Here is a 24,027-nt window from a genome sequence, read left to right on the forward strand (position 1 = left end):
TATGAAGTTAAAAGACAAAACAAAGAAAGCTAAGAAGCTAACAAAGAATCTGACAAAAGCAACACTAAACAAAAGTCAAGAGGTGACTTCCACGTTTGCTCCAAATCTCTGGTTTTCATCCCACCTGCCAAGCAATCTGCAACCCCATATAATTTAGAGTAAATTATAATAGCATATTTTATCGGACACCCCTCTTCTTTTTTTCACCTTAAAAAAATTCATTAATTGTTTAACTCACATTTCAGATAGACTTCCTCCCTCCTAAAAACCGTTAAAATAGACACATACTAGTTATATGACTTTTAATGAAAATTTATGTTTAAAATGTATTTATCTTCTTCTTCTTAACTCCATAAAAGACATGACATTATTTTCAACTCAAAAATATTTTAATACTATTCCTTTATTTTTTTTCCTCTAATTGGACGTGAACTCAACTTTTTGTTAAACGTGAACTCACCTTGTTGGCACGCATGTGTTAACACCCTTCATTCTTCTTTCTTTTCTTTTTAGTTCAATTTTTTATGTGTGTGTGTTGGGTCGTTTGGTTGCTGCATCTTTGTTGAACATGTTCCTAACCATGCCTATTGATTGAATATGATCATTTGGTTCAAATTTTAATGTTTTCTCTTGCATTTGTGTTTTTAACTCTTTTCTCTGAAATATATTTTTGTGATGGCTAGGTGTTTGATATAATATCTCAATCAAGAGTTGCATGTTCTTCAAGTATTAGCAACAATGAAGTAAGAGTCAAATATTAAAGGAAAAATTATTATTGTCTTAAGAAATGTCCATTAAGAGGGTCAATTGTCAATTTGTTATTGAGTATTTAACAAAAATGTTAGGACAATTTCGTTTGTTCACATATTTCAACTTACGTTAGTTAACGATGTTAACAAAAAAGGGTAAAAGTAATGTAAAAAATTGAGGGATATCAGATGCAATTTGAAAAAAATACAGAAGGTGTGAGTATAACAAAAATGTTAAGGCAATTTCGTCTGCTCATGTATTTTAATTGATGTTAGTTAACTATGTTAACAAAAAGAATATAAAATTAATGTAAAAAAATGAAAAAATATCATATATAATTTAAGAAAAAAATACAGGAGGTGTATGTATAATTTACTCTATAATTTAACTAATTTAATACATAGTGGTGATTTTTCACCACATGTTTAAGTAAAAATACTAGTAGACGTGTTTGTTTTAAAATTGACAAACACCTTGAAGGGCACTAGAAGACTTACAAGTATCATTTTATAGAAATATTTTGATATATAGTTTTTTATAGCATGAAACTCGTTGAAAATGTGTATAATAAAATATAAAATGGTTAATGGGGTAATACTAAGAAAAAGTGTTGCAAATAGAAGAGCCCTTGCATGAGTTGAATGGGCCATAGAATAGCCCATATGACACTGGTTGCAGTCACAGTCCAGATGGTTAGGTTATCCTTTTCTTCGTGGCGGGTGATCGTGGGAGAAAGAACAAAGAAATGGGAAGTTCATTGGTGGAAATCCAAGTTCCCGGGCAGAAGTTTGTGAACGGAGTTCCGTTCCCCGCTGTGGTGTCTCCTCCACCTGCAACTGCAAGTGCGGTTCCTCTTACGGACTCCGTCAAAACCCAGAAAGCTTTCCTTGAATCATTGCTACTCCAATCGGGTGCTGTCCTTTTCAGGGGATTCCCACTCTCCACCGCTTCTCACTTCAACGACGTCGTCGAAGCATTCGGCTACGACGAGCTTCCCTACGTGGGCGGCGCCGCTCCCCGCACCAACGTGGTGGGTCGCGTCTTCACCGCCAATGAGTCCCCACCCGATCAGAAGATCCCTTTCCACCACGAAATGGCTCAGGTTCCTCAATTTCCTTCGAAACTGTTATTCTTCTGCGAAGTGGAACCCAGGAGTGGGGGTGAAACCCCCATTGTTCTTAGCCACGTGGTGTATCAAAGGATGAAGGACAAGTACCCTGAGTTTGTGGAGAGACTAGAGAAGCATGGTTTGCTTTACACCAGGGTTTTAGGGGAAGATGACAACCCTAACTCTCCAATTGGCCGTGGCTGGAAATCTACCTTCTTGACCACTGACAAGACCCTCGCTCAACAAAGGTTTCTCTACTTTTCTTTTTTCTTTTTTTATTCATTTATACTCTATTCTTTTTTGGTTGTGAAAGTAGTTGATTAGGGAAAGACATGCCCCTTACTATGGAGGAGAAAGTAGTAGGTAGTCGTGAATGTGAATCATCATGGTCCCTGTTGATATTCACCCGACACATAATTAAGTGTTATCAATTCTCTCTCTCGCAAACAAGGTCCAACACAATTGGTAGATAATTAGGTTTTTTAAGCAATCGATTCCCTGGCCGTGTATATCGTTATATGGTGAAAACTTTGTTGGAAAAAACAAAACTTCAGAGGAATTTACATATCACTCACCATTATCAAATGAAATCTGAAAATCAAACCCAAATCACACTTAGAATGAGTGAAATACTCTTATTTTAATTATTCATTTACAGACTCTTATTTTTTGGTAGTGAAATGTTTAGATTAGGGAAGGAACACTCACTTGCAAGGTCACAAAAGACTACCAATCACAACATTTTACAGTGAAATATTAGTAGTCACACTGACAGCTGAACTGAAGACTTGACTAGGTGTGTCAACCCATAATTAGTTTTATACTGTGTGTATGTTGTTTGGATGAGCATTAACAAAATTAATTTTGTTTAAAATTAATTTTGAAGTGATGTGATTTATGTTTGAATGCTTTTATTATAAAATTTAATATATATATATTTTTATCCAATGTAAAAGCTACCCAAAATTATTTTAACTTAAATTAATTCTGGATCCAGAATCAAGTTTGGAGAAGACTCCAATGTGATGAAACTAAACATGTGTATCAATAATTAATTTTCTAACTTGAAACTAAACATGCACACACCTTTATTTGATTTATGGAAAAGAAGAATAAAATAAAATATTGGGTATTGGAATGTTTGCATTGCAGGGCGGCTAAACTGGGTATGAAGTTGGAATGGTTGGAAGATGGGGTGAAGACAGTCATGGGTCCAATTCCGGGCGTTAAATATGATGAGAGGAGACAACGAAAGATATGGTTTAACAGCATGGTGGCTGCTTACACTGGTTGGGAAGATGAACGCAACGATCCTGTTAAGGCTGTGACCTTTGGGGATGGTCTACCATTACCCTTTCACATTGTCTATGATTGTCTCCACATTCTGGAGGACGAATCTGTTGCCATTCCTTGGCAAAAAGGAGACATTCTCTTAATTGATAATTGGGCTGTCCTCCATTCCCGAAGATCTTTTGATCCACCTCGCAGGGTCCTAGCTTCCCTTGTCAAGTGAGCCTTGTACCAATTTCAACTACCTTAAATTAAATTATGTTTGTACTATACCAACTTATTAGAAACAATAACTGCTTCAGCAGTAATAGCATAACCATGAATTGTTAATCATTTAGAAACAAGAGATGGAAATAAATAAAGACGTGTCTTATTAGATTTAGTTCTCAATTTAACATCTACTGTATTGTATGTAACTATGTATCCATTCTCTTTTGGCCATTATAATAAACAGGCAAGTCAAATTTGAAATTCTGTTATAATTATCTCGAGACAAAGCAGCATGTCAAATTGGCAGAATGTCCTAGCATGGATCCAAAGCAACACTTTGCGATCAAAGTTACAACCACAAAATGTGGAAATTTCGTCACGCCTTACCATATCTGTCCACCATGAAAGGGTAGAAACATTGCAAGTAATCAAATAGTACAAACGTGCTTACATTAATGCCAAATTACAAATTATGTCGGTACCAATCAGAGAGCAGCGAAATCCTTCTTCAATTCCACCACCACATATTCTAATTTTAAAAAAACTTCTATAAAATAAAATGCAATTGACGCATCGTTTCCATGACAAGTCTAACTTCCTATTTTATTATATATATTGAAAAAAGGGAGGGGTATATAAAAAAGGGATGGGAAAAAGATGATGGAGTATCGGGCGAAAATGATGGTGTTGGTGTGTAAACTATCTTCCCTGAACAAGGCCACTGAATACCTGGCTGTTCCCAGCAAGAGTCGCTTCCCACTCAACAGAAGACAACAGGATTTGTGATAGGAAAATCACAACTTGTTTCATATCAGGGCGTAATACAGGATCCTCATCCACACATTGCTTTGCCAGCATGGCCATCTATGCACGAACAAAAACACAACAAAACACCAAGTACAATGAGTCATTGCAGTAAAAGTGTATAACATGATGCCAAATGTTATTATACCTTCATATGCCACTTGAAAGTTGATGGAGTTGATTTTTTTTTTAATCATTTCCTTTTCATTAGAATACAAGAAATTATGAAAAAGAAATTTAACATCTCCTTAATTAGGTTCTGAGCTGGACAATCTTCTTGGGTGAAAAGCAAAATACCCTCAAACAAAAAACATTACAGCAGAAAATGGAGAAATCAACGTACCTTATACACACAATCATGGGGATATAGATCCATCATAATAGGATCAACGAGGTTTCTCGTGCTTGACATGCTCACGGTATCAGGTGAGTTCCTAAGAACTGCCAACATCTGCAATTTAACAAATATCAAGCCTTTGCCTCAGAGAAAAGTTTCAATTTGCAACGGTAATCCTCAATAACATTCCATAATAAATGAAACAAGAGATGTAGAGGTGTAATATGTAATACATCAAAAGTCAAAGCAAAGAAATTATTAAATTCTCATCGCATTTGATTTAAGATTTACTTGTAATAAATTTAGTATATAACTTTTATGGATCATTAAATTTAGTATATTAGTCACTTCACGGCGATGATCAGTTAACTACATTTCAATAGATGCAAGCGATCGTTTTTAAACAATCATGTCTCATAAGCATAACTTACAATAGATGCCAATGATCGTTTTTCAGGGCCTTGTGTTTGAATTATGGCCTCCTTCCCCGATATAATCTCAAAAAGAACAACACCAAATGCATAGACATCACTTTTGGTCGTTGCAAGACCATTGCTCAAGTATCTACAAAATATTATAAAAAAAAATCATTCATTTTTCTCTCCTTCCATATAAGAGGAATAATTTTGTACAAGTAGACATACTCTGGAGCAAGATATCCATATGCATTTACAACTTTGGTTGCTGCGATTTCTCCCTCATTTGTTTCACCTACAAGTTTTGCTAACCCAAAATCTGATATCTGGAAAAATAGTGGGAGAGATCTGTCAATCTACAAATCTGGAAAACATCTAGAAATAATTTAATGTTGTCTAAATTTGTTATTACCTTGGCTCTAAAGGAAGCATCAAGGAAAATGTTGCTTGTCTTGATATCTTGATGGACGTAACGAGTTTTTGTATGCTCATGTATGTATTCAAGGCCCCTAGCAGCATCAAGTGCAATCTGGACCCTTGTGATCCAAGAAAGAGGTGAATAACCTATCAACAAGACAAGAAAAAAGGTATTTAATCATATATGCATAAGAAAATGTAGGAAACTTCTCTATCAGTACTTACTTCCACTAAATTTTTTTATCCAAGTGTCTCTATATTAAAAAATAAAAAGCTTTACAGTAAAGTAGCAACTGGCGTGATCTTACCCTTACTTTGAGGATCATGCAAATGGCTGCTGAGTGAACCTCTCTGAGCAAATTCATAAATTAGGAAAAACTCATCATGACTAACCGCATAGCCGATCAATTCTACCTTGACAAAATTAATAAGAAATGGGACTCAAACTCTTGAAATGTTTCAAGGAATTTGTTGTGAAATCCAAGAATGTAATTTATTTCGAACAACAAAGACATACCAGATTAGCATGATGAACCTTGCACAGAACTTTTATCTCTGACATAAATTCTTTAGTTTTAGTAGTTGTCAGTCTTTTAATAGCAACTTCCTAGAAGATTTAAATACATACCAAAATAGTATGAGAATAATACTTATCTCGTAATTTCCTTCTGGTGAAGCACTTGCCTTGTTCTATAACAGAATTAAAAGTATTCGGCCACAAACCTGGTCACGGAGGAGCCCATGGTAAACAGAGCCATATGTTCTGCGCCCAAGTAGATTTGAATCAGAGAAACCATCAGTTGAAGAAAAAGTTTCTTCATATGAAAAAACTACAGGCTTATCCATGTCCAACATGTCAGGCATTAGAGCTGCAATAACAAATAAATTAGGTTATGCATGGCTTCAAATTTTAAATTACAAATCATAGTATTGGTGGAATCAAATCAGCAGTCATCCATCCAATTAACAAATAACACTTCAGTAAAAAAAGTTAACAGCTAAAGGAGAAAGAGAATTTTTTTAACGTGGTGCCATTTTTCAATTGGAGATGCAAGGAAGGGCACAAGTGATTTTAGTCCAAAAATATTGGTGCAGAGAGACGTGTGTATGTTAGTTCAAAGATTTGCATACAAATCTGAGGTCATACTAATACATCTTCACAAATAATATTCAAAAATTAAACATAAAATATAAAAGTTATTTATAAGTTAGATAATAAAACATCTAGCGTTAGTATCTGCAACATAATAAAACTAAAATGGTAAGATGCAATTCAAGTGCATACATAATGACAGACAAAGAAAAGAATGCAAATCATACAATACTCAAATAGCTGAATACCGACAAGCTTTTTCATACAATACTCAAATATCTGCACTTTTTAAAGAATGCAAATCATACAATACTCAAATAGCTGAATACCGACAAGCTTTTTCATACAATACTCAAATATCTGCACTTTTTAAAGAATGCAAATCATACAATACTCAAATGGTAAGCTTTTTCAATATGCTTTAAAAAGTGCAGATATTCCCTTAACAGAAATATAGTGTGCAAATCCGTGCACACTCAATATAATGTACAGAAATATAGAACTAATGCAATATCCATCATTTATTAATTATATACCATGATAAAAGCCCAATATTAACATGAGGAGAACCCTTTCTCGAATATCCAATTAATCAAATTTGGAAAGGAATTTTAAAATCAACAAGTGTATAAAAATTAATTTGACCATTAATGTGTCACTGAATGCTCTATCCCAACACAGTTACTTACATTGCATACAACTGCTTCCAAGCTGCAGAACCTAGATCCAAAAATTTTGATCTCACCCAAAAATATTAGAAAAAAAAGTTTAATTTTTAATAATGTGGTAGCATTCAACATGTCTCTCTTTTTTCCCCTTTTTGATATGTTTATTCTTGCTTGTATGGACAATGCATATTCTTGCTCAATACAGTACATGCAGAGATGACTACTTAGGCTGAAATATCATGTGTATACTCAAGAGTTCAATAAGTAGGCTGATTACTTGATGCTTTGGTAACGGTAATTTGGTGACTACTGGATTCACCATAAGTTTGATGTTGGTCCACAGGTTTGCCACATCCACAAAACAAACTTGGATTCCCAAAGACATAGAACTTCTTAGAGATCTTCCCAGCAGAATCTTTTGCATTATTTCTGGCTTCAACCAAACAATTGGGTGATCTCAGGGCCACCCACACAATAATGGTTAATATTATCAGAGCAAGACCAATCCCTAAACCTCCTACGATCCACTCATGGGGTACATGAGCCTTCTGGGTCACATGGTCAGCTGCAGAAAAAACTAGTACAGTACATACTCAGTGAGTGAAATCAAAGAGAAACAAATTACTTTTAGTTCAGCATCTCAATGCGTTGAGTTTAAACAAAAGGGAAATAATTTTCACTCACAAATTTTTTACACCTTGTCTGGGAAAAAGAGAGAAAATAAATGTGCATTGGGAAGTATGTTTGTCTTGTTTCATGAATTAAAAAGGAAGGGGGCCTAAGACTTTGTAATTTTTTTTTAAAAAAGGTAAATAAATGCAGAGTTTTCCGAAAATGCTCTTTAATCATTAATTTTCTGTACAACATTTTTTGGGTTAAATCATTTTTCCTTTGGAGTTTCAGAGCTCAATGGCACGGGTAGAAAATAATTGAAAGAACAAGATAGTAACATAATACTACATGCTTGTAAACAAAACTTTAACCTCTACCAATTTGTACATACTGATTTTTCCTTTCTGTATGGAAATTAAAATGATTTCTCCTTTTCTTTCATTAAATGCTGATCCATACCTGAAAAATTATCAACAGATGGCGAAGGGATTGGAGCTGATGGAGTATCATTCTTCAAGTGGTAAAGCTCACCGGGAACTGCAATGCAGTTAAATACATTGCAGTCAGGACTCAAAAATTTAGCCAAGTACATTTGCTTAGGTGAGCAAAGGAACGTCTTTCAATTTCAATGCTAATAAAGTACTGCATTCTCTCACTTATTTCCAAATCCCAACTGTTGAACATTAATTACTAGAAGCAGCCCAATTTCCCAAGTCATAAAAATGAAAACAGTATATATATATATGCACTTGCATAAAAACAATAGTGTTCATAGAACTAAAGCATCAATAAAACTAAATAGAACCAAACGTCCCTTTCAAACAAATACTACACACATAATGCACCTCACAATAAAAGGAAATTAATTTAGTGCAGTAATATTTCTATGCATTCACACATTATAACAGTTGAATGAAGATCAAACCACTGAGATCTTGAATGTGTGTTTTTAAGCAATTGATGGAGATAAAATATGAGTTGACTGATCCACAATAAAAGTGTTGAAGAGGTTGCAAAAGCTAACCCGAATTCAAAGGTATATAATAGAGAGAACCAACAGTGAGGCTATCAGGATTGTCAATGGCATTCACTGTCTCAATGTTATCCATACTAACCCCAAACCGGCTTGCTAGTGATTCAACACTGTCCCCATCTCTGATGACATAGCTCATTAGATAGTTCCACAGTCCACTGGAACAACTACAGAACAAGCTCAGAGATATGACACCGCCTTCTCTTGCCCAACGCGTCGTCGTGTTTGGCAAGAGAGCAAGCCCATCATAGGCATCCATCACCAAATCATGCTCAAAACCTCCATTGGATTTCACAGTTAGAGTGGTGTTAGACACATACTTCTTCATACCAGCAGCACAAGAACAGTTTTTCCTGATGAATATGTAATCCCAGCCATTGCCTTCAACGGTGATCTCACCGGGCAACACGTCAAACATGCTTTGTATCACAGCCAAGGTTTGGTTTGGTTGAGGCTTAAAGGCCAAGAAAGAAGTGCAAACACGAGTTGTGTCGGTGCAGTTCATGGGTGTGGGATAAGAACTTGTACAATAAAGATGAAGCAGAAAGATGTACAAGTGTGGTAGCAACCTTAAAGGGAGGTTTTGTATAAGATTCATTTCTTAACTTCAAACAAGCCAGGATCAGAATGTGTACAGTGAATGAGTCTGTGATAAATACTAAGAAAATTTGAGCTGAGGGTCAGAGAAAATAGTGGAACTTGTTTCAGAGAAAGTGATTTATAATGGAAGAATAAGGACAATAAAGGAGGAACGTTTATGTATCCAAGTTTGAAGGCTAATGGAACATTTAAGTACAGATTCGGTTGTGGAAAATCACTAACATCAAAATAGTACAAACTTGAAAGCAAGATAAAAACATTTAATGAAGGGTTGCAGTTCAAACTTAAAGAACCTGTTTTGTTCTTATTCTTCAACAATTTGATGTAATTCAGACAGTGTCAAAAGAAATATCATCAGAAGACATGTGACAATGATGGATGTAATGGGAAATGGGCATGTGCTAAATTTGACGAGCAACCAATGGAAACGTATACTGCATTGTTAAAGGAAGAAGAAAGTAATGAAGAGACGGTAAGCACAACATTTATTTTGAACTGAAAACAATGAAACATAAAAACTTTTGAGAACCTACTATCTCGATAGGGACATTTTGTCGCTGATATTTTCTTGTAACTAAAACACTTATATATAAAAAAATAAGGATATTGTTTTCATATAAAGTTATTGAAAATAAAATGTTGGTTTTGCTTAGTTTTACAATTGCATAAGATTCAAAGCAAGTTGCATGAGTTTCAAAGCAATAGGCAAATCATTAAGTTATTATGTTAGAAACTTTCTAATTACGGCAAAATAGTATTAAAACAATAAAAAATAGTAATACAATAATGTTTTTTTCTTGGACAGAGAGGGAAAACATATTTTTGGGGTCTAAAATGATCAGAGACTTGCGTCGGTAACAAGGTCATAATTGGTTGACTCGCTGCAACCGACACAAAAAGAGAATTTGCTGCTTCAGAGTTATGGTGGACTTTCAGCTTAAGAAGTAGCAATTGGCAAAGTGTGATGATTAGAGTGAAGGATTGGATGTTAAGATGGGAGTATCATAGTGACGGGTGTAGAGAATTGAAATTCTGGGAGTGGGAGGGACATCAAATCGAGTCTGGGACAGGGCTGCACATGGATTGAAGACAAAGTGTTTGCAGCTATAAATGTAATAATTAGTTAAATACTATTGGAGAAATTTAATGGAAGCCTTACAATTTGTAGGATTTTAGAATCCTCAATACCTGGTCCAATAACATTAGAGACTTATGCCATGTCAGCGTTTTTCAGGAAAGTTTTTAAAATTGTAATTAAATCCTGAGAAATTATAACTAAATAACTCTCCTTTTTTATTATTATTATATAGAATTGAAATGCAAGAGTGCAAAAATTGCCAAGCTGTTAGTTACAGTTTTCTGCCATGATCAAGCCAGTTTATGAAATGAATAGCCATTCCTTTTATTTAATTTATTTTTATTAAATCGGTGGACTAGTGTCAACGAAATAGTTGGATATATTTTCCGAAATCCTTGTTATATGCATTAAAAATTAAAATAGAAAAATACTAGTAATTATTTTCTCTCAAGTCACAAGTTAGACACGGCTATAATTCAATTATACTCTTGGTCTTAGGAAATAATAAAAGAGAAATGATACTTATACAATTATTCGTAAAACAAAATATACAAATAAAAAAGAAAAAGAGATTAAAGGGAAAAAATTGAATTTAAATTATAGTAAATAATAGGATTAAGACTTCAAATAATTTTAAAGAATTTGTTTTATAACTTTTTGAATGATACCATCAGACACTCAATTGGAATGTGTTTTCTATTTTTAACCATTTTCTTTTATTATCAAATTTTATTTTATTTTGTTGTCGGATTATTTTAATTAACATTTTATCTTTTTATGATAGGGAATTTGTTTTTATTTATTTATTAAAATTTGAGTTTTTTGCCGACATGACTATTATTGTAAAACTTATAAATATATTATTGTATGAGTATCATTACCCTTAAAAGTTAAAATTATAGCCATTCGTCTACATGCTTGTATTTACAATTATCATGTTTATTCTACATATAACTGAGACATTTGATTACAAAATTAATGAGATAAATTATCCGTTCATCTGCAACCTAACAACTAAATAGGGGGGGGGGGGGGGGGGGGGATTATTCATTAGATACGTGGGATATGGAAGACAACAGTGCAACTTCGGTAAAATCAATTGCTAAGTTGAAGATTCGCTTTCCAATCCAAATTCTATTGCGTTGTACCATGTTTTAAAGCAAAACATAAATTGTCCTAATTCACAACATTTTTGCCTACTTTAAGCGAGAATAGATAAAACGATACTGTGTCTAACTTTTGTTCTATCAAAAACTATATTCTCATACTTCACCTTATTTTACACTAGCTTTCACTTAAACTAGGCATGTTTGAAATCTCAATCAACCGAGATCAAGAGTTACCCATCACAACCTGATTAATTGTGCGCGGAACTGTATGTGAACCTGATTAGTTATAGTAGCAATAGTGCAAGGAAAACATAACACGCCAAGGTATTTCAACCAATCCTGCATCCAGATTACAGTGAAACCCCTCAACTAAAAGAACCAGAACTGCATAATGCAATATCCTGACATCATGAGGGAACTAGCATTGATGAATGATCCTGTAAAAGGGTCGTCTCTTTTGAACATTGTGATTTTTCTGGAGTTCTCAAACTTTCTTGAAAAAAGAAAGTATACTGCTCTGTTTGGGATCGCTTTGAGTTTCCTGCTTTCTTGTTTGCTCCTTTTCCACTTGAACTGGCCGGTCGCTTCGTAGTTGCTGGAGCACTGAATTGCAATGGATAAAGTTAGTCATGATTATCAAGCTTAAACCTCGTAATAGTAACCTTTAGTTTTAAAAAATAAAACCAGATTAAAAGGGGAGAGTCTATAAAGTTCGGATATCAAAACTCCAAGGAAACATGTTGGTACAGAACAACGTTAAGTACAAATGAAAAATAAGAATCATCAGATGACTGTAAAGTTGTCCAATAGCCATGTTGCCTGCCACCAAATGTACAACCTGGTCCAGAAGATATACATAAAAATGGCATTCAAATTCACAAAATGCCTGAAATATGCTTGGGCAGACAAAAGAGACCTGAGTGAAGAAAAGGAAAATGAAGACAACACAAACTTGTTGGAGTAACAATTTTAACAAACAAAAAGAAAGAAAATCCCTAGGCTGATCCTTTCATGTAAATGAAGGTTGTTCAAACAAGAATCATATTTTCACAAAGTGCATCTGGTCACTGGCTGACCAGAACATGCAAGTTGCAACACCATACGCAAGTGTCACAGACATACATTATATCTTCCATGAACTTTTGAAAAAGAACCATATAAATTTAACAGCAGAAGATTTAGTAAAAGTTTCCAATAAATAAGTGTGATAAATCCCATAAAAGTGGGCATCAAACTACCCATGAGTGTAAAGTTCAGTTAACCAAAATCAGTCTAGCCTAATCTATTCATGCCAAGATGGAAGATAATTTTAATGACAAGCAGGCTTTCCAGAAGAATACCAGTATTATAAACCATCATTAGCATCGCACAACATAAACATGAATACAAAGGAGAGCAAGTCAATTGCAAACTCCTCTCCTCCAATGCACAGTGAAACTGGAAAATTCACAAGACTACACTAAAAAATTGAAAAAAGGAAGTGAATAATAAAATGTTTATTTTCAGGCTTTCAGCTAATCATGGACTCATGGTAAATGCATCCAAGTAAGTTCTTCCAAGAGGGGAGAAAAATTTAAGAGTTATTCAGCCAATCATGCTCATGGTAAATAAATCCACATAAATTCGGCAAAGAGGGGAGAAAATTTTAAAAGAGCTATTCTGCCAACAGTGGACATCTGATCATTAACTGGTAAATGCTAAAAGGAAAAGTATAGTGCACAACAGAGCTATTCTGACAGTTGCTGTTTCAATCAAGCAAGAAAAATAGAATTTCAGATTCAGAATTCAATTTCAGTTTGTATTTCTCTCCTTTTCTTAATCTCACAGATTCTAATGGTAAGAATTATTTTTACCAGTAAGTATAGATACCTCAGAGAAAAAGCAGATCCTCTAATGAACTGACCAGTAAAAAAGATCATTTAATTTCCACTCAATTGATTTGCTTGACCAAATTCTTGCCAGAAATCAGACTCCTCTGAGATTACTACATATTTTAAGTCAAGCTTCACTGATGAAAATTATAATTTCTGACGGCCTCCACCCCATTGGCGTTGTCTCGCCCTCCTCTTCCTCCCATCCTTTTTTTCCTTTGCCTTTTCTTTCAGGTCCCTCTCTCCTCTCCGTTTATACATCTTGAAAGTGATCTGCCTATCAGCTGCCATTTTCCTTACCTTCTCCGTGATCTCTGCTGCAAACTGCCTGTTATATAATTTCTTCAGACCATGCATAAGCTTTGCAAAAGTATCTGGATTTGGCATTAAATCCTTATCCATCATGTCTATACAGAATGAACAAGCCTCCTTCACATGTCCTTTTGAAAAGAGTGCATGAATCCAGATTGTCCATGCACTCACATTTAGCTGACATCCTTTAGAAGCTGTGATACAATTCCAAGCATCTTTGGCCATTTCAAGCTTCTCAGCTCTTAAAAGAGAATTCATCAGCTCCTTCAGGGTACCATATTGAGGAGCAGTAAAAAGCCCTCTCCCAACCATCTCTTTGAAATACTCACAAGCTTCAACTAGACAGCCTTGCTCAAGAAACCCATTAATCATGATGACAAAGGTATCCATGCCCGGACTGAGCCCACTTGATTCCATTTCATTCCAAAGCTGAATACCTTCCTTGACCTCACCCAACTTGCAAGCCAACCTAATGACTGTATTATAGATACTAAGATCTGGAGCACAACCAATCTTCTGCATCTCATTCACCAGTTCCTTACATTCTTCCAGTTCTTCCTTCTTCTCATGAGCCAACATGATATGCTGATAAATAACCTGATTCGGGAAATGCCCTTGCTGTATCATCTCATCCAAAAGCTCATAACCCCTTTTGATTTTTCCCCACTTGCAAAATCCACTTATCAATGTGGAATACGTGACAACATCTGCCTGACAACCATTTGTCTGCATCTCAACAAATAAACGTGTTGCCTCCTCCAACCTTTCATGTTTACATAGTGACTGGATCAAAACCGTGTAAGATGTAGCATTCGGCTCACACCTCTTCCTCCTCATCTCTTTCAAAAGATCATAAGCATCCCCCATTTTGCCAGCTTGAGCATACCCACCAAGCAAGTTGTTGTAAACCACAATATCCGGCTCAATGCCCATGTCCTTCATCTGAACCAACACATGTTTGGCCTCCATAAGCTTCCCTTCCTTACACCAACCATACAACAATGAAGTAAAATGCTTCACACTCGGTTTCCACCGATACCTCATGTCCTCAAACAGTGAAGCAGCCTCCTTAACACTTCCATTCTTGCACAAAGCATCCAACAAACACCCAAAAACATATTCATCCGGCTCACAGCCGTACTTGGGCATCTCATCCAACACTTCAACCGCCTTGTGAACCATCCTCGCGGAGGCAAACCTCCTCATCAAAATAACAAACACTTGGGGCGTAATCAAGTGAGGATTCTCCTGCCTCATTTCCTCAATCAGTGCCCAAACAGCACCGAACTGCCGCATCCTACTCAAAACCTTAATCATTGCCTTGTACGCGTCGTGATCGAGTCGATGACCGGATTGCTTGGAGGCCCAGGAATAGAATCTATACGCCAAATTCCCGGCATCACCACACCGACTCAACACACGCTCTGTTAATCCAGGCCTCACAACAACTCCAGATTCTCTGAGAGCAAGTTCCAATTTGGGAACCCTAGAATGGTACTTTCTTAATATTCTATATACCTTCTCCACATCAGAAGCAAACTCGTCATGGGTATGGTCGTCTGTGTGATTTATTGAAATCTCTTGGAGACGAATGAGGCCAAATTGGTTTGTTAAGCAGCCATGGTTGTCAAATGTTGAATTGCAATGTGGTGGTGGTGGTAATAGTGAAGAGGTTCGAGAAGAACTTACCTCAGAGGTAGTACAGAAGAAATGGCATACGGTGGTTTCGTGTCTGATTACCAATGATAGAAGGGAGGAAATAGCACGTTTTCTGAAGAAAAGCGCCGAAAATCTATGCATGTTTCTTTCTGCGTATGCTCAATTAAATTTCAAAATCTACTATCAGCATTCACTACAGCACAACCCCTTATTTTGCTGCATTTTCCAGCAACTCTAGGTTAGATGCTGACCTTCCTAAATCACCAAAAATGTCCTGCCATTTGCAACTATTATTGGGGATCAAGACCAACATCGTCAATTTCCCTTTTTTTTCTTACCAATTTGTTTCCTCAAAAACTCATTAAAAACTATAAACGCACACAACATAAATATTTTATTTTCCACACAATTTACTTCGTGGATCAATTAGAAATGAAACTCTAAACCACTTTATTAAAAAACACAAATCCCTATCACTTTACTTCGTGGATCAATTTCCTTTGTGATCTGTAGACAATATTCAGAGATAAAATAATCAAGTTTAAAAACAAAGATTTTTGTAGTGGGTTATTATGTATAATATTTTTTTGTTAAATAGAGAGAAATATTTATAGTATTTGTTTATTTTTAAAAATATCAAATATTTTTTAGGACAAAAATTCAATGGACAATTTATATTTAAAAATTAATGTAATAAAAAGATTAATTTATTTCACTATATCCTCAAATTTGACTAAATTATATATTTCTTGTTAAAAAAATACATTTGTATTGGTCACAATGAAAACTGCAATTTCTTGTTGGTTTTCGAATCAAGTAACACATCTGATAATAAAAAAAAATCGACTAACACAAATTCAAAACTACTTGTTTATTTAAAAAAGAAGTATATTTCATTTATTTGAAGAGAAAAAATTACATAAGATAGTTCGAATAAAAGATTGGCTTGGATTGCATTTACCCTGGCCCTAACAATATTTCATTTTGTGCTTTTTTATTTTCCCATAGGAACAAATTTAAAAGACAAACATGTGGAAGTTGCAAAGAAATAGATAAACTTGAACACTAATATGGAGCCCTCTTTTGCGTTATTGAGCAACTAGGGTTCTAGACATTTATCCCTAGCATAATTTTTCTGCACCTCCATCCTTTTCAGCTTTGCTTATCTATCCGATTTGCCCTCAAACGAGAATAACTTTAGCCTTTTATGCTTCATATGTTATAGTGGTGCATAATGCCTCATCGCAATCATTCCTAAAGACACCATACGATAGATGCCTTCATATCACAAAATACAAAACATAAAAACCTTACACTCGCTTTTTTTTTGGTTACGAAAACATAATCATAGCGTTTCATTCATGATAGTTTGGAAGATAGACGAGGATATCTAATGAAAAAACTTGAGATTTTTGCATGGAAAGTTGTCACTCTAGCTAGTGAGTGAGTAATAACATTGGCTTGTCTCCTCACAAACAAACTGAACTCTATAATTTGGATGTAATACAAGTTTTTACATTGAAAAATAATATCCCTCAAGTCTGATCTGTCGAAAAAAAAACGTGTTGAGCTTATCTACAACCACTTTTCACTCGGTTTAAGAGAAAACTTATTGTAAAAATATACGTTCCGTTTGGATAGTCTCATTTTTGTAATCACATCACAAAGTTATTATTAATGATTAAAATAGTTCGTAGAATGGGTCTATATATCTATATCTATTTAGAATTTTGTTAACTTGTACTCATTTTTTTAGAATGAATACTTTAACAACTTACAACCAAATGTATTTTAATAACAATCCTAGTTATAAAATAAAGTAATCCGGCAACGACGCATCCGACGGCGAAGACGGCGGATCCGGCAGCCGGGAAGAACAGAATCACGCCGAGAAACAGCAGCAGACGGAGCAAGAGCCAGAACACGATGTTCCTCGGAGCACCGAATCATCCGAGAATAATGCCACGATCAATGAAGAAGAATCGAGGCAGGTTCCGTTTCGAAATTAAGGGTTTTGTTTTTAGGTCTTTCTGATTGTTGCAGTATTTTTTTTTGGCAGTTACGTTTTTTTTTTTTTACGTTATGTAATCAATTTAATTGGAATGTCATTAAAGATTTTTTTGCCATGAATAATTACTTCAAAAGTAATTTGTAGACTAGTTTCTAGTTAGTTGCTGAAATTTATTGAGAAACGAGAATCACAAAATTGTGTAGGAATGATTTTCAATAAATTTTAATCATTAGTAGAGACTGTGGTGTGAGTTGTTAGAGAATGTTAACTAGCACTTGGGGGATTCCCTGCAAATGGAAAATTTCTGCATTCATGCATTCAGCTTATGGCAACAGTTAAATATAAATCAGACCACTCATAATTTATCTTGATAAATTTAATTCAAAGGTTCAAATTCACGAATGCGTGAATTAAAGAATCCATTTCCCATTCGGCACTCCTCTTGTCCTATACTTGGCTCATGTGGTCAATTGTCTGACTAATTGCCTATTATGGATAAAATATTGGAGCATCATGGTTATGTGCGGAGAGAAATCTTGTGTTTTGAGACTCGAGACACTGGAATTCGCCAAACTAAGAAATTTGTGTGTACTAATCACCTTGTGCATGAAAAGAGAGTATTGAGTGAATGCTATTGGTTTATGTGACAGAAAGCATTGGATCAAGCAAATGATGCAAAGGTAAAAGGGAACAAGCTTTTTGGAGATGGGAAGTATGAAGAGGTGTTATCGCAATATGAACTTGCTTTACAAGTAGCACCAGACATGCCTTCATCTGTCGAAATACGTTCAATATGCCATTCAAACAGTGGTGGGTGCTTTCTTAAACTGGTATGGTCTTCTTTATCCTGTTGATGAGATTAGCATTTGTCATTACATTCCTGTGGTATGCTCTTCCACACAGTCTACCAGAATAACCTATTAATCTCAAAATGATTTTGCTTGATGGCTTATGAATAGTGATCTAGCTTGGTCCTTGACCTTTCTATGTTTTTGCTTTCACTTCAGAGTTCAGATTTATAGGTTGAAATTCAAAGTTGGTTTTGTTTTCTGTTACATGCTGTTCTTGAAGAATAAAAAACTAAAAATTAATTATTCTGTGTTTTGTTTATAAACTATTATTTGCTCAATATAAAGTATTACTAATTTTAAATTAAATAAATGATAGAGAAAGGAGAGGGAAAGTACAACTCGGGGGAGGGTAAGACATCCTAAAAACCATAAAAGTTGAGGTGTAACAAAGACCATGAAAAAGTAAAGCATGCTGCAAAGCTACCTGCATACCAGAAATTGATAGTCCCAAGAAACAGCCATGAGCAGCAGCAGGACTGAACACAGAAGCTTAAACTTAATACTCATGATAAGTTTAAGGGAAATGAGACACCCTTAGAAATGTAAGCATTATGATGACCCAATCATAAGCAATTTCACATGTTTTAAAAACAGTTAAATATTTGTCGATGAGCATCAACCAAGTTTCTTGTAGAGTTCAAATTTAATTTGCCAAAATTAGCATGGGTATGTTATGTGCATATTTATTATTCCCTAATGTAATAAATCCGAGCAAAACCTGATCCTGCTTCAATCAAGAGGGACTCTGTTATAGCAAACTGCTAGAGACAATAAGAATTGAAGCTAGATACTTTATCTTGTATTATTACCATTGTTTCTATTTTTTAATAATGTATGCTGACATCTTGACCATTTTTATCCCATATAAAGCTACTATGGGATTTCGCATTTTTTTATGCTGACATCATTTTTGTGCCCCATTTGTTATGTTTACTTGCTTTTCTTTAACACGTGTTAAGTATGCCACAGGGAAAATATGATAACACAATTAAAGAATGCACAGAAGCATTAGAACTGAATCCTGTTTGCGTTAAAGCTCTGGTAAGAAGAGGAGAAGCTCATGAAAAGCTTGAGATTTTGAAGAGGCCATTGCTGGTGAGTTCAAATTTTATAATAGGGTGGAGGGTAATTATACCAACCTTCTCTGAGGGTTGCACTTTCACATTTGGCACTGTTCGTCCCTTACCTTATGTCCCTACTTTAGGATTCCTACTATATTGCTATTTGTAATTAACAAAGTAAGGGAGGCGTAATTTCTCAAATAAGAAATGTGTCAAGTGTAATGAGTACTCACCTAAGGGAGCTTCTTGTAATTATCCCTTTATTTTGGTCCTTAATGTACAATTGGACGACTGTGTATTTACCACACTAATAGCTTTCTGATTCTTACAGAATTCCATCTTCATTCATTCGTAAGCCATTCAGCGACTAGAGCCCCTTGCTGCAGAAAAACGAGAAAAGATGAAGGAGGAAATGATTGGTTAGTCTGTTTTTTTATCTTTCTCTTGTATTTTTAATATTTATAAAAAAAAGTTGTAGGGTGGTGCATAGGCTTGCTTTCATTGCATTCCCTGTATCATCATCATTATTTCTTCTTCTTCTTCTTCTTTTATTTTGTGACTAGTGATATTGACTATTGAGTATATTTTGATGCAGCAAAACTGAAAGAAATGGGCAATTCTGTCCTGGGCCGCTTTGGGATGAGTGTAGACAACTTTAAATCAGTCAAAGATCCAAACACTGGTTCCTTTTCTGTCTCATTCCGATGCTAATTTATGTAGAGCAAAGTCATAGCAGCAGTAAGCAAGAAAGAGGCGGTCTAAAGTGATACGGGAGGTTTGAGACTTCATTGTGCATGCAAGTTATTAGAAAAATTTGAATGTTAGTTATGTATGAGAACTAGGGCATGTAATTTTTTATTTCCTTCAAAAGGACATTTGTTAATTGATTCATCATGTGAAGGGGATTGATAATGAGTTGGTCATTATAACAATCTCTTTTTAACACTATTGTTAAATGAAATTCTAGCTAGGCTCAGTAATAAAGAGTGGGTCCAGGTTATCTAGTGACACCAGTGTGAGATTTAACTTGATAATGGATGAAGCGTTGGAGCATTTATAATTATTTTTGTTTTTCTGTTTGTGTTGTTATCGTATGTGGAATTGGTCTTAGCAAACTAAAGTAGTACAAATTAGAAAAACTAGTGCTTTACACTGGTTATTCACTGAAGTAGAGTAGCAGAGTTGTGAGCTTAAAGTTGCTGTACCTCCCCTCCATTAATTCAGAAGAATCTGATTGTCTAATTTTATGCTGTGGGCCCGGTGAAGGTGTGTTTACTGGTTTAGGCTCAAAGCAACCTGTATATTTGTTAGACATATGGATGTGCATGTTCAGCTTTAGAAATAGAAAGTGAAAAATAATATGTATGTATTCATCTCAATTATCATTTGTTTTAATTTTTAAAGTTCACTTTTTATTCATTATTTCATGCAATAGGAAGGCTTTTGCTTTGGAAGTGAGGTACAAATATGAGTCCGAAAAATCAAAACCATTATTCCATACCAAGACTAACACCATCAGTTGGCACCAAAAAAAAATTAGCTCCTATTTTTTTTGTATATATATATATAATCTGCTAAGCTATTTTTGTGTTTATACAATGCATCTGTATCATATGATGCTTGAATTACAGCGTCTATGCAATTGCTTACTCCCAGAGTATTTTATATCAAATTTTATTTTACTAAACTTCCAAAAGTGTATCAAACTTCAAAGGAAAGCATTATTGTATCTCAAGAGAGTATCTTATTCTTCCTCAGTTTTGATTCATAAACGGCCGAAAGCACCACATTTATCGGGTATCATATCACATACTCAATAAAATACTGCAAAGAGCTAAAGATTAAAATAATGTAAGAAATCTGTAATCTTTTTGCATGTCTTTCTTTTTTAAATGGTTCGTAGGCACAAATCTACTTGGCGAATTTCATCAAAATCATAAGAACTATAATTTATATGTGGCTTTGAGGTTTGGTTTCTAAAAGAGGAAAGTTATGTATAATTATCCATTGTTGTACTAATTACAACCTTCGTCTTTCGTCTCTAAATATAAGTTTTTTTAAAAAAATTATTTATTTCTTTTTATAAGATTTTTTATAAATTCTCTTTTACATTAATTGTTTTTTACTAAAATATCCTTAATTAAATAAATGTTATGAATTAAAAAGATAAATATATTCTCTCCCTTATTAGGATTAGATGAGAAAACTAACACATATTATTTAATTAGGTAGAAAGTAATTAAATGGAAAGAAAAAGATGATGAATTTCAATAATTCTAAGGGTGATTTTAAAAAATAATACAAATTACTAACAAATCTAATGTTAATTAAATAAATCAATTTTCTTAAAGGATATGAATTGATTAAAAGAGTCTTATATTTAGACTCAGAGATAATATATAGTTATTTATCCAACAAATAATAATACCTGGAGGAGGGAAAAGAAAATCCAAAGGTTAGGTTTTGATGAGTCTACATATGTTTGGTTTCGATAAATTTGAAAGAAAGGAAAATAATATATTGAGTGTGCCAAAACAGTAGTGTTCTTGTGCCTTCATTGATCATTGTCGTTGGTGTTATTTGCCTTCCCTTTGCTTTATAAGGAACCTTTCTTTTTCTTTTAATTGAGACAAACCATTTCGTTTTTCTTTGTCTTAAACCTTGTTTATTTATCCATATTCACTCAACTTCCCTTTTATGACATGTTGATCCCAATTCCCAATCATAGCCTTAACAAAGTTGTCACATCAAACTAAGGCCAGCAACAGTTCCTTACTAACTTAAACCACCAAATTTTAACTATTGGAGGCGACAACAAATCTTATTGATGATATTTGCTAGTAAGAGGTTTCTTCTTATCATAATAAAAGTCAATAGCACAAAACTAAAGGTGTTAGCATGGAAAATTGGTGCCTCAAAATTAAGTCGTATTTGTTTGGAAAAAAAAACACTCCAATGACACATAAGGGTCATTGCCTACAAGAAAAACAAAAAAATTAGAAGCACATATGTAAAGTAATTAAATCAAATATAAAAAGTTCTCTGATTATTTAAGCATTGTGCTGCAAAACTACTGCTAATTGAAGAAAAGGCACTAAAAAAATCTAAGTTCAAATGAAATAGTACATTAAACGAACATATTTTTGCATAACAGAAATAGAAGACTAAGTGGGTAATCACATATTCTAGAATGTTTTGATTGGAGACAATTTGTAACAATGGAAATTAAATATCATATTTTGTTATGGACAGTTAATGAATATTTGCATCGATATTTTGATAAATATGATGTAATCAATTCAATATGAGGTGTAGGATAATTGAAACAATAATTTGTGTTGGTCATCTTTTATATCCTTTTTATTAATATTTTTTTATCTTTTGCGGATTTAAAAAAAAACATATTTTTGAAGTTACAATGTATTAAGCCTTGTTTGTTGTTTGGATTCGTAAAAAAGGATGACATGAAGTAAAATGAAAAAATATTAATACATTTAATATTCTTATTAATTTGACAGTGAAAGAGTTTTCTTTTTCACTTTTAAAAAATGGCTAAAATAGGTTTGTGTTTCATGATATATATATATATATATATATATATATATATATATATATATATATATATATATATATATATATAATAGTTTTGTATTTTTTTAAAAAAAATTTCTTTATTTTAACTTCCTTATATTTGAAATTTTTTTATCATAGATTCTTGTTGTTAGCTCGGTCAATTTAGTATTAACATGTTAGCATATAACATATATTGGCACATGTGCTCCAAGGATAAGTTAGTATTTTTTATTTATTCCTTATAGCTTTAGAATTTTTGTATTTGTTCCCTATAATTTTAACAAATTTTATATTTTCTCTTATGACAAAAAATTTCAAATATCAAGAAACAAAAAAAATACAAAAATAAAGTATATATTAGAGAGCATGACCATATTTAGCTTTAGAAAATTAGTACAAAACCTCGTCCAAACCCTCCGCTCTTACCACAAATCTCACTTGTTATTTTCTTTTAAATTTTGATTTACAGCGTATTGGGTTGAGTTAGAATGATCGGGACGATGAATGAACAAAATTCAAGACATCTCACCATCATCTGATTTCATTTCACTTTAATCCTTATTGAAGTATCTAAACATGCATATTGATAAGGTATTAGAACAAAATCGAGGATACTGTGCTGTGGTGATCCGATACTTATAGGGATTAATTAATTTGACAAGTTAGATTGAGTCTAATTCAAATTTAATTTTTTCACGTAACCCTACAGGCTACAGGTTGCACCACTTTTGAACTCGAAAGTATTGGTTAAGTGGAATAAAATAAAATCTCGCGAGTTTTGTATAAAGATTGAGTTTAAATTATTACTCGTATCTTTAAGGAGAGATATATATAAATACCTCTGTATATAATATATGCTCTTGAAGTTTGATGATTTTTCCTGCTTTAAAAAAAAACTACGAGTTTTGATTTCGCGAGAGGCACAGTAAATTTATGAAGCATTGTATTTTGTTAGAAAAGTGTTATCGATAGTGAGTCGTTATCAATTTCTTGATTTGTTTCTTGATACTTAATTTCTTTTTCATTTTTAGTATTAAATTTCACTACTATTGGGAAGAAATAACTAATAATATCTCTCGCATGCAAAAGGGAAAAAGCATACAGTTGTCTTCCATGAATGTGTTAGCTTGCTTTAGATAATATTAGAAATCATGGAATAACGAC

The 24,027-nt window shown here is 33.8% G+C and overlaps 3 protein-coding genes and 1 long non-coding RNA gene across 9 annotated transcripts; 2 read left to right on the forward strand and 2 right to left on the reverse strand.

Moving 5' to 3' along the window:
• Positions 1 to 1,485: 1,485 nt before the first annotated feature.
• Positions 1,486 to 3,619, forward strand: LOC100797326 (clavaminate synthase-like protein At3g21360-like). The gene is given in 2 exon segments (NM_001254062.2): positions 1,486 to 2,106; positions 3,011 to 3,619. Coding segments are annotated over 2 exon segments (972 nt in total). The 5' UTR covers positions 1,486 to 1,495; the 3' UTR covers positions 3,372 to 3,619.
• Positions 3,620 to 3,765: 146 nt separating this feature from the next.
• Positions 3,766 to 9,931, reverse strand: LOC100789067 (lysM domain receptor-like kinase 3). Of its 3 annotated transcripts, none has more exons than XM_041009785.1 (11): positions 8,730 to 9,931; positions 8,165 to 8,242; positions 7,371 to 7,670; positions 6,056 to 6,201; positions 5,850 to 5,939; positions 5,647 to 5,746; positions 5,328 to 5,479; positions 5,144 to 5,241; positions 4,931 to 5,063; positions 4,506 to 4,613; positions 3,766 to 4,222 (listed from the first exon to the last, which is right to left on the reverse strand). In XM_041009785.1, the coding sequence occupies exons 1-11, from the start codon at positions 9,334 to 9,336 to the stop codon at positions 4,058 to 4,060; spliced, it is 1,977 nt and encodes a 658-aa protein (XP_040865719.1). In that variant the 5' UTR covers positions 9,337 to 9,931; the 3' UTR covers positions 3,766 to 4,057. The 3 variants fall into 3 exon arrangements, with proteins under 3 accessions (XP_040865719.1, XP_003546957.1, XP_014623642.1); XM_003546909.5 differs by having other exon boundaries at positions 5,641 to 5,746; positions 7,371 to 7,658; positions 8,730 to 9,929; XM_014768156.3 differs by having other exon boundaries at positions 5,641 to 5,746; positions 8,730 to 9,899.
• Positions 9,932 to 11,530: 1,599 nt separating this feature from the next.
• Positions 11,531 to 15,798, reverse strand: LOC100789597 (putative pentatricopeptide repeat-containing protein At5g65820). Of its 3 annotated transcripts, XM_003546910.5 has the most exons (3): positions 15,655 to 15,798; positions 13,395 to 15,599; positions 11,531 to 12,128 (listed from the first exon to the last, which is right to left on the reverse strand). In XM_003546910.5, the coding sequence occupies exon 2, from the start codon at positions 15,506 to 15,508 to the stop codon at positions 13,544 to 13,546; it is 1,965 nt and encodes a 654-aa protein (XP_003546958.1). In that variant the 5' UTR covers positions 15,509 to 15,599; positions 15,655 to 15,798; the 3' UTR covers positions 11,531 to 12,128; positions 13,395 to 13,543. The 3 variants fall into 3 exon arrangements, with proteins under 3 accessions (XP_003546958.1, XP_006597172.1, XP_014623672.1); XM_006597109.3 differs by having other exon boundaries at positions 11,531 to 12,363; positions 13,395 to 15,791; XM_014768186.2 differs by having other exon boundaries at positions 13,379 to 15,791.
• A 1,672-nt stretch (positions 15,799 to 17,470) lies between these two features.
• Positions 17,471 to 20,294, forward strand: LOC100790655 (uncharacterized). Of its 2 annotated transcripts, XR_005888729.1 has the most exons (5): positions 17,471 to 18,208; positions 18,546 to 18,771; positions 19,199 to 19,324; positions 19,622 to 19,709; positions 19,886 to 20,294. It is a non-coding gene; the product is annotated as an uncharacterized lncRNA (long non-coding RNA). The 2 variants fall into 2 exon arrangements; XR_418233.4 differs by lacking the exon at positions 18,546 to 18,771.
• Positions 20,295 to 24,027: the final 3,733 nt, after the last annotated feature.

The sequence above is a fragment of the Glycine max genome, chromosome 15, assembly GCF_000004515.6.
Source record: "Glycine max cultivar Williams 82 chromosome 15, Glycine_max_v4.0, whole genome shotgun sequence".
NCBI lineage: Eukaryota > Viridiplantae > Streptophyta > Magnoliopsida > Fabales > Fabaceae > Glycine > Glycine max.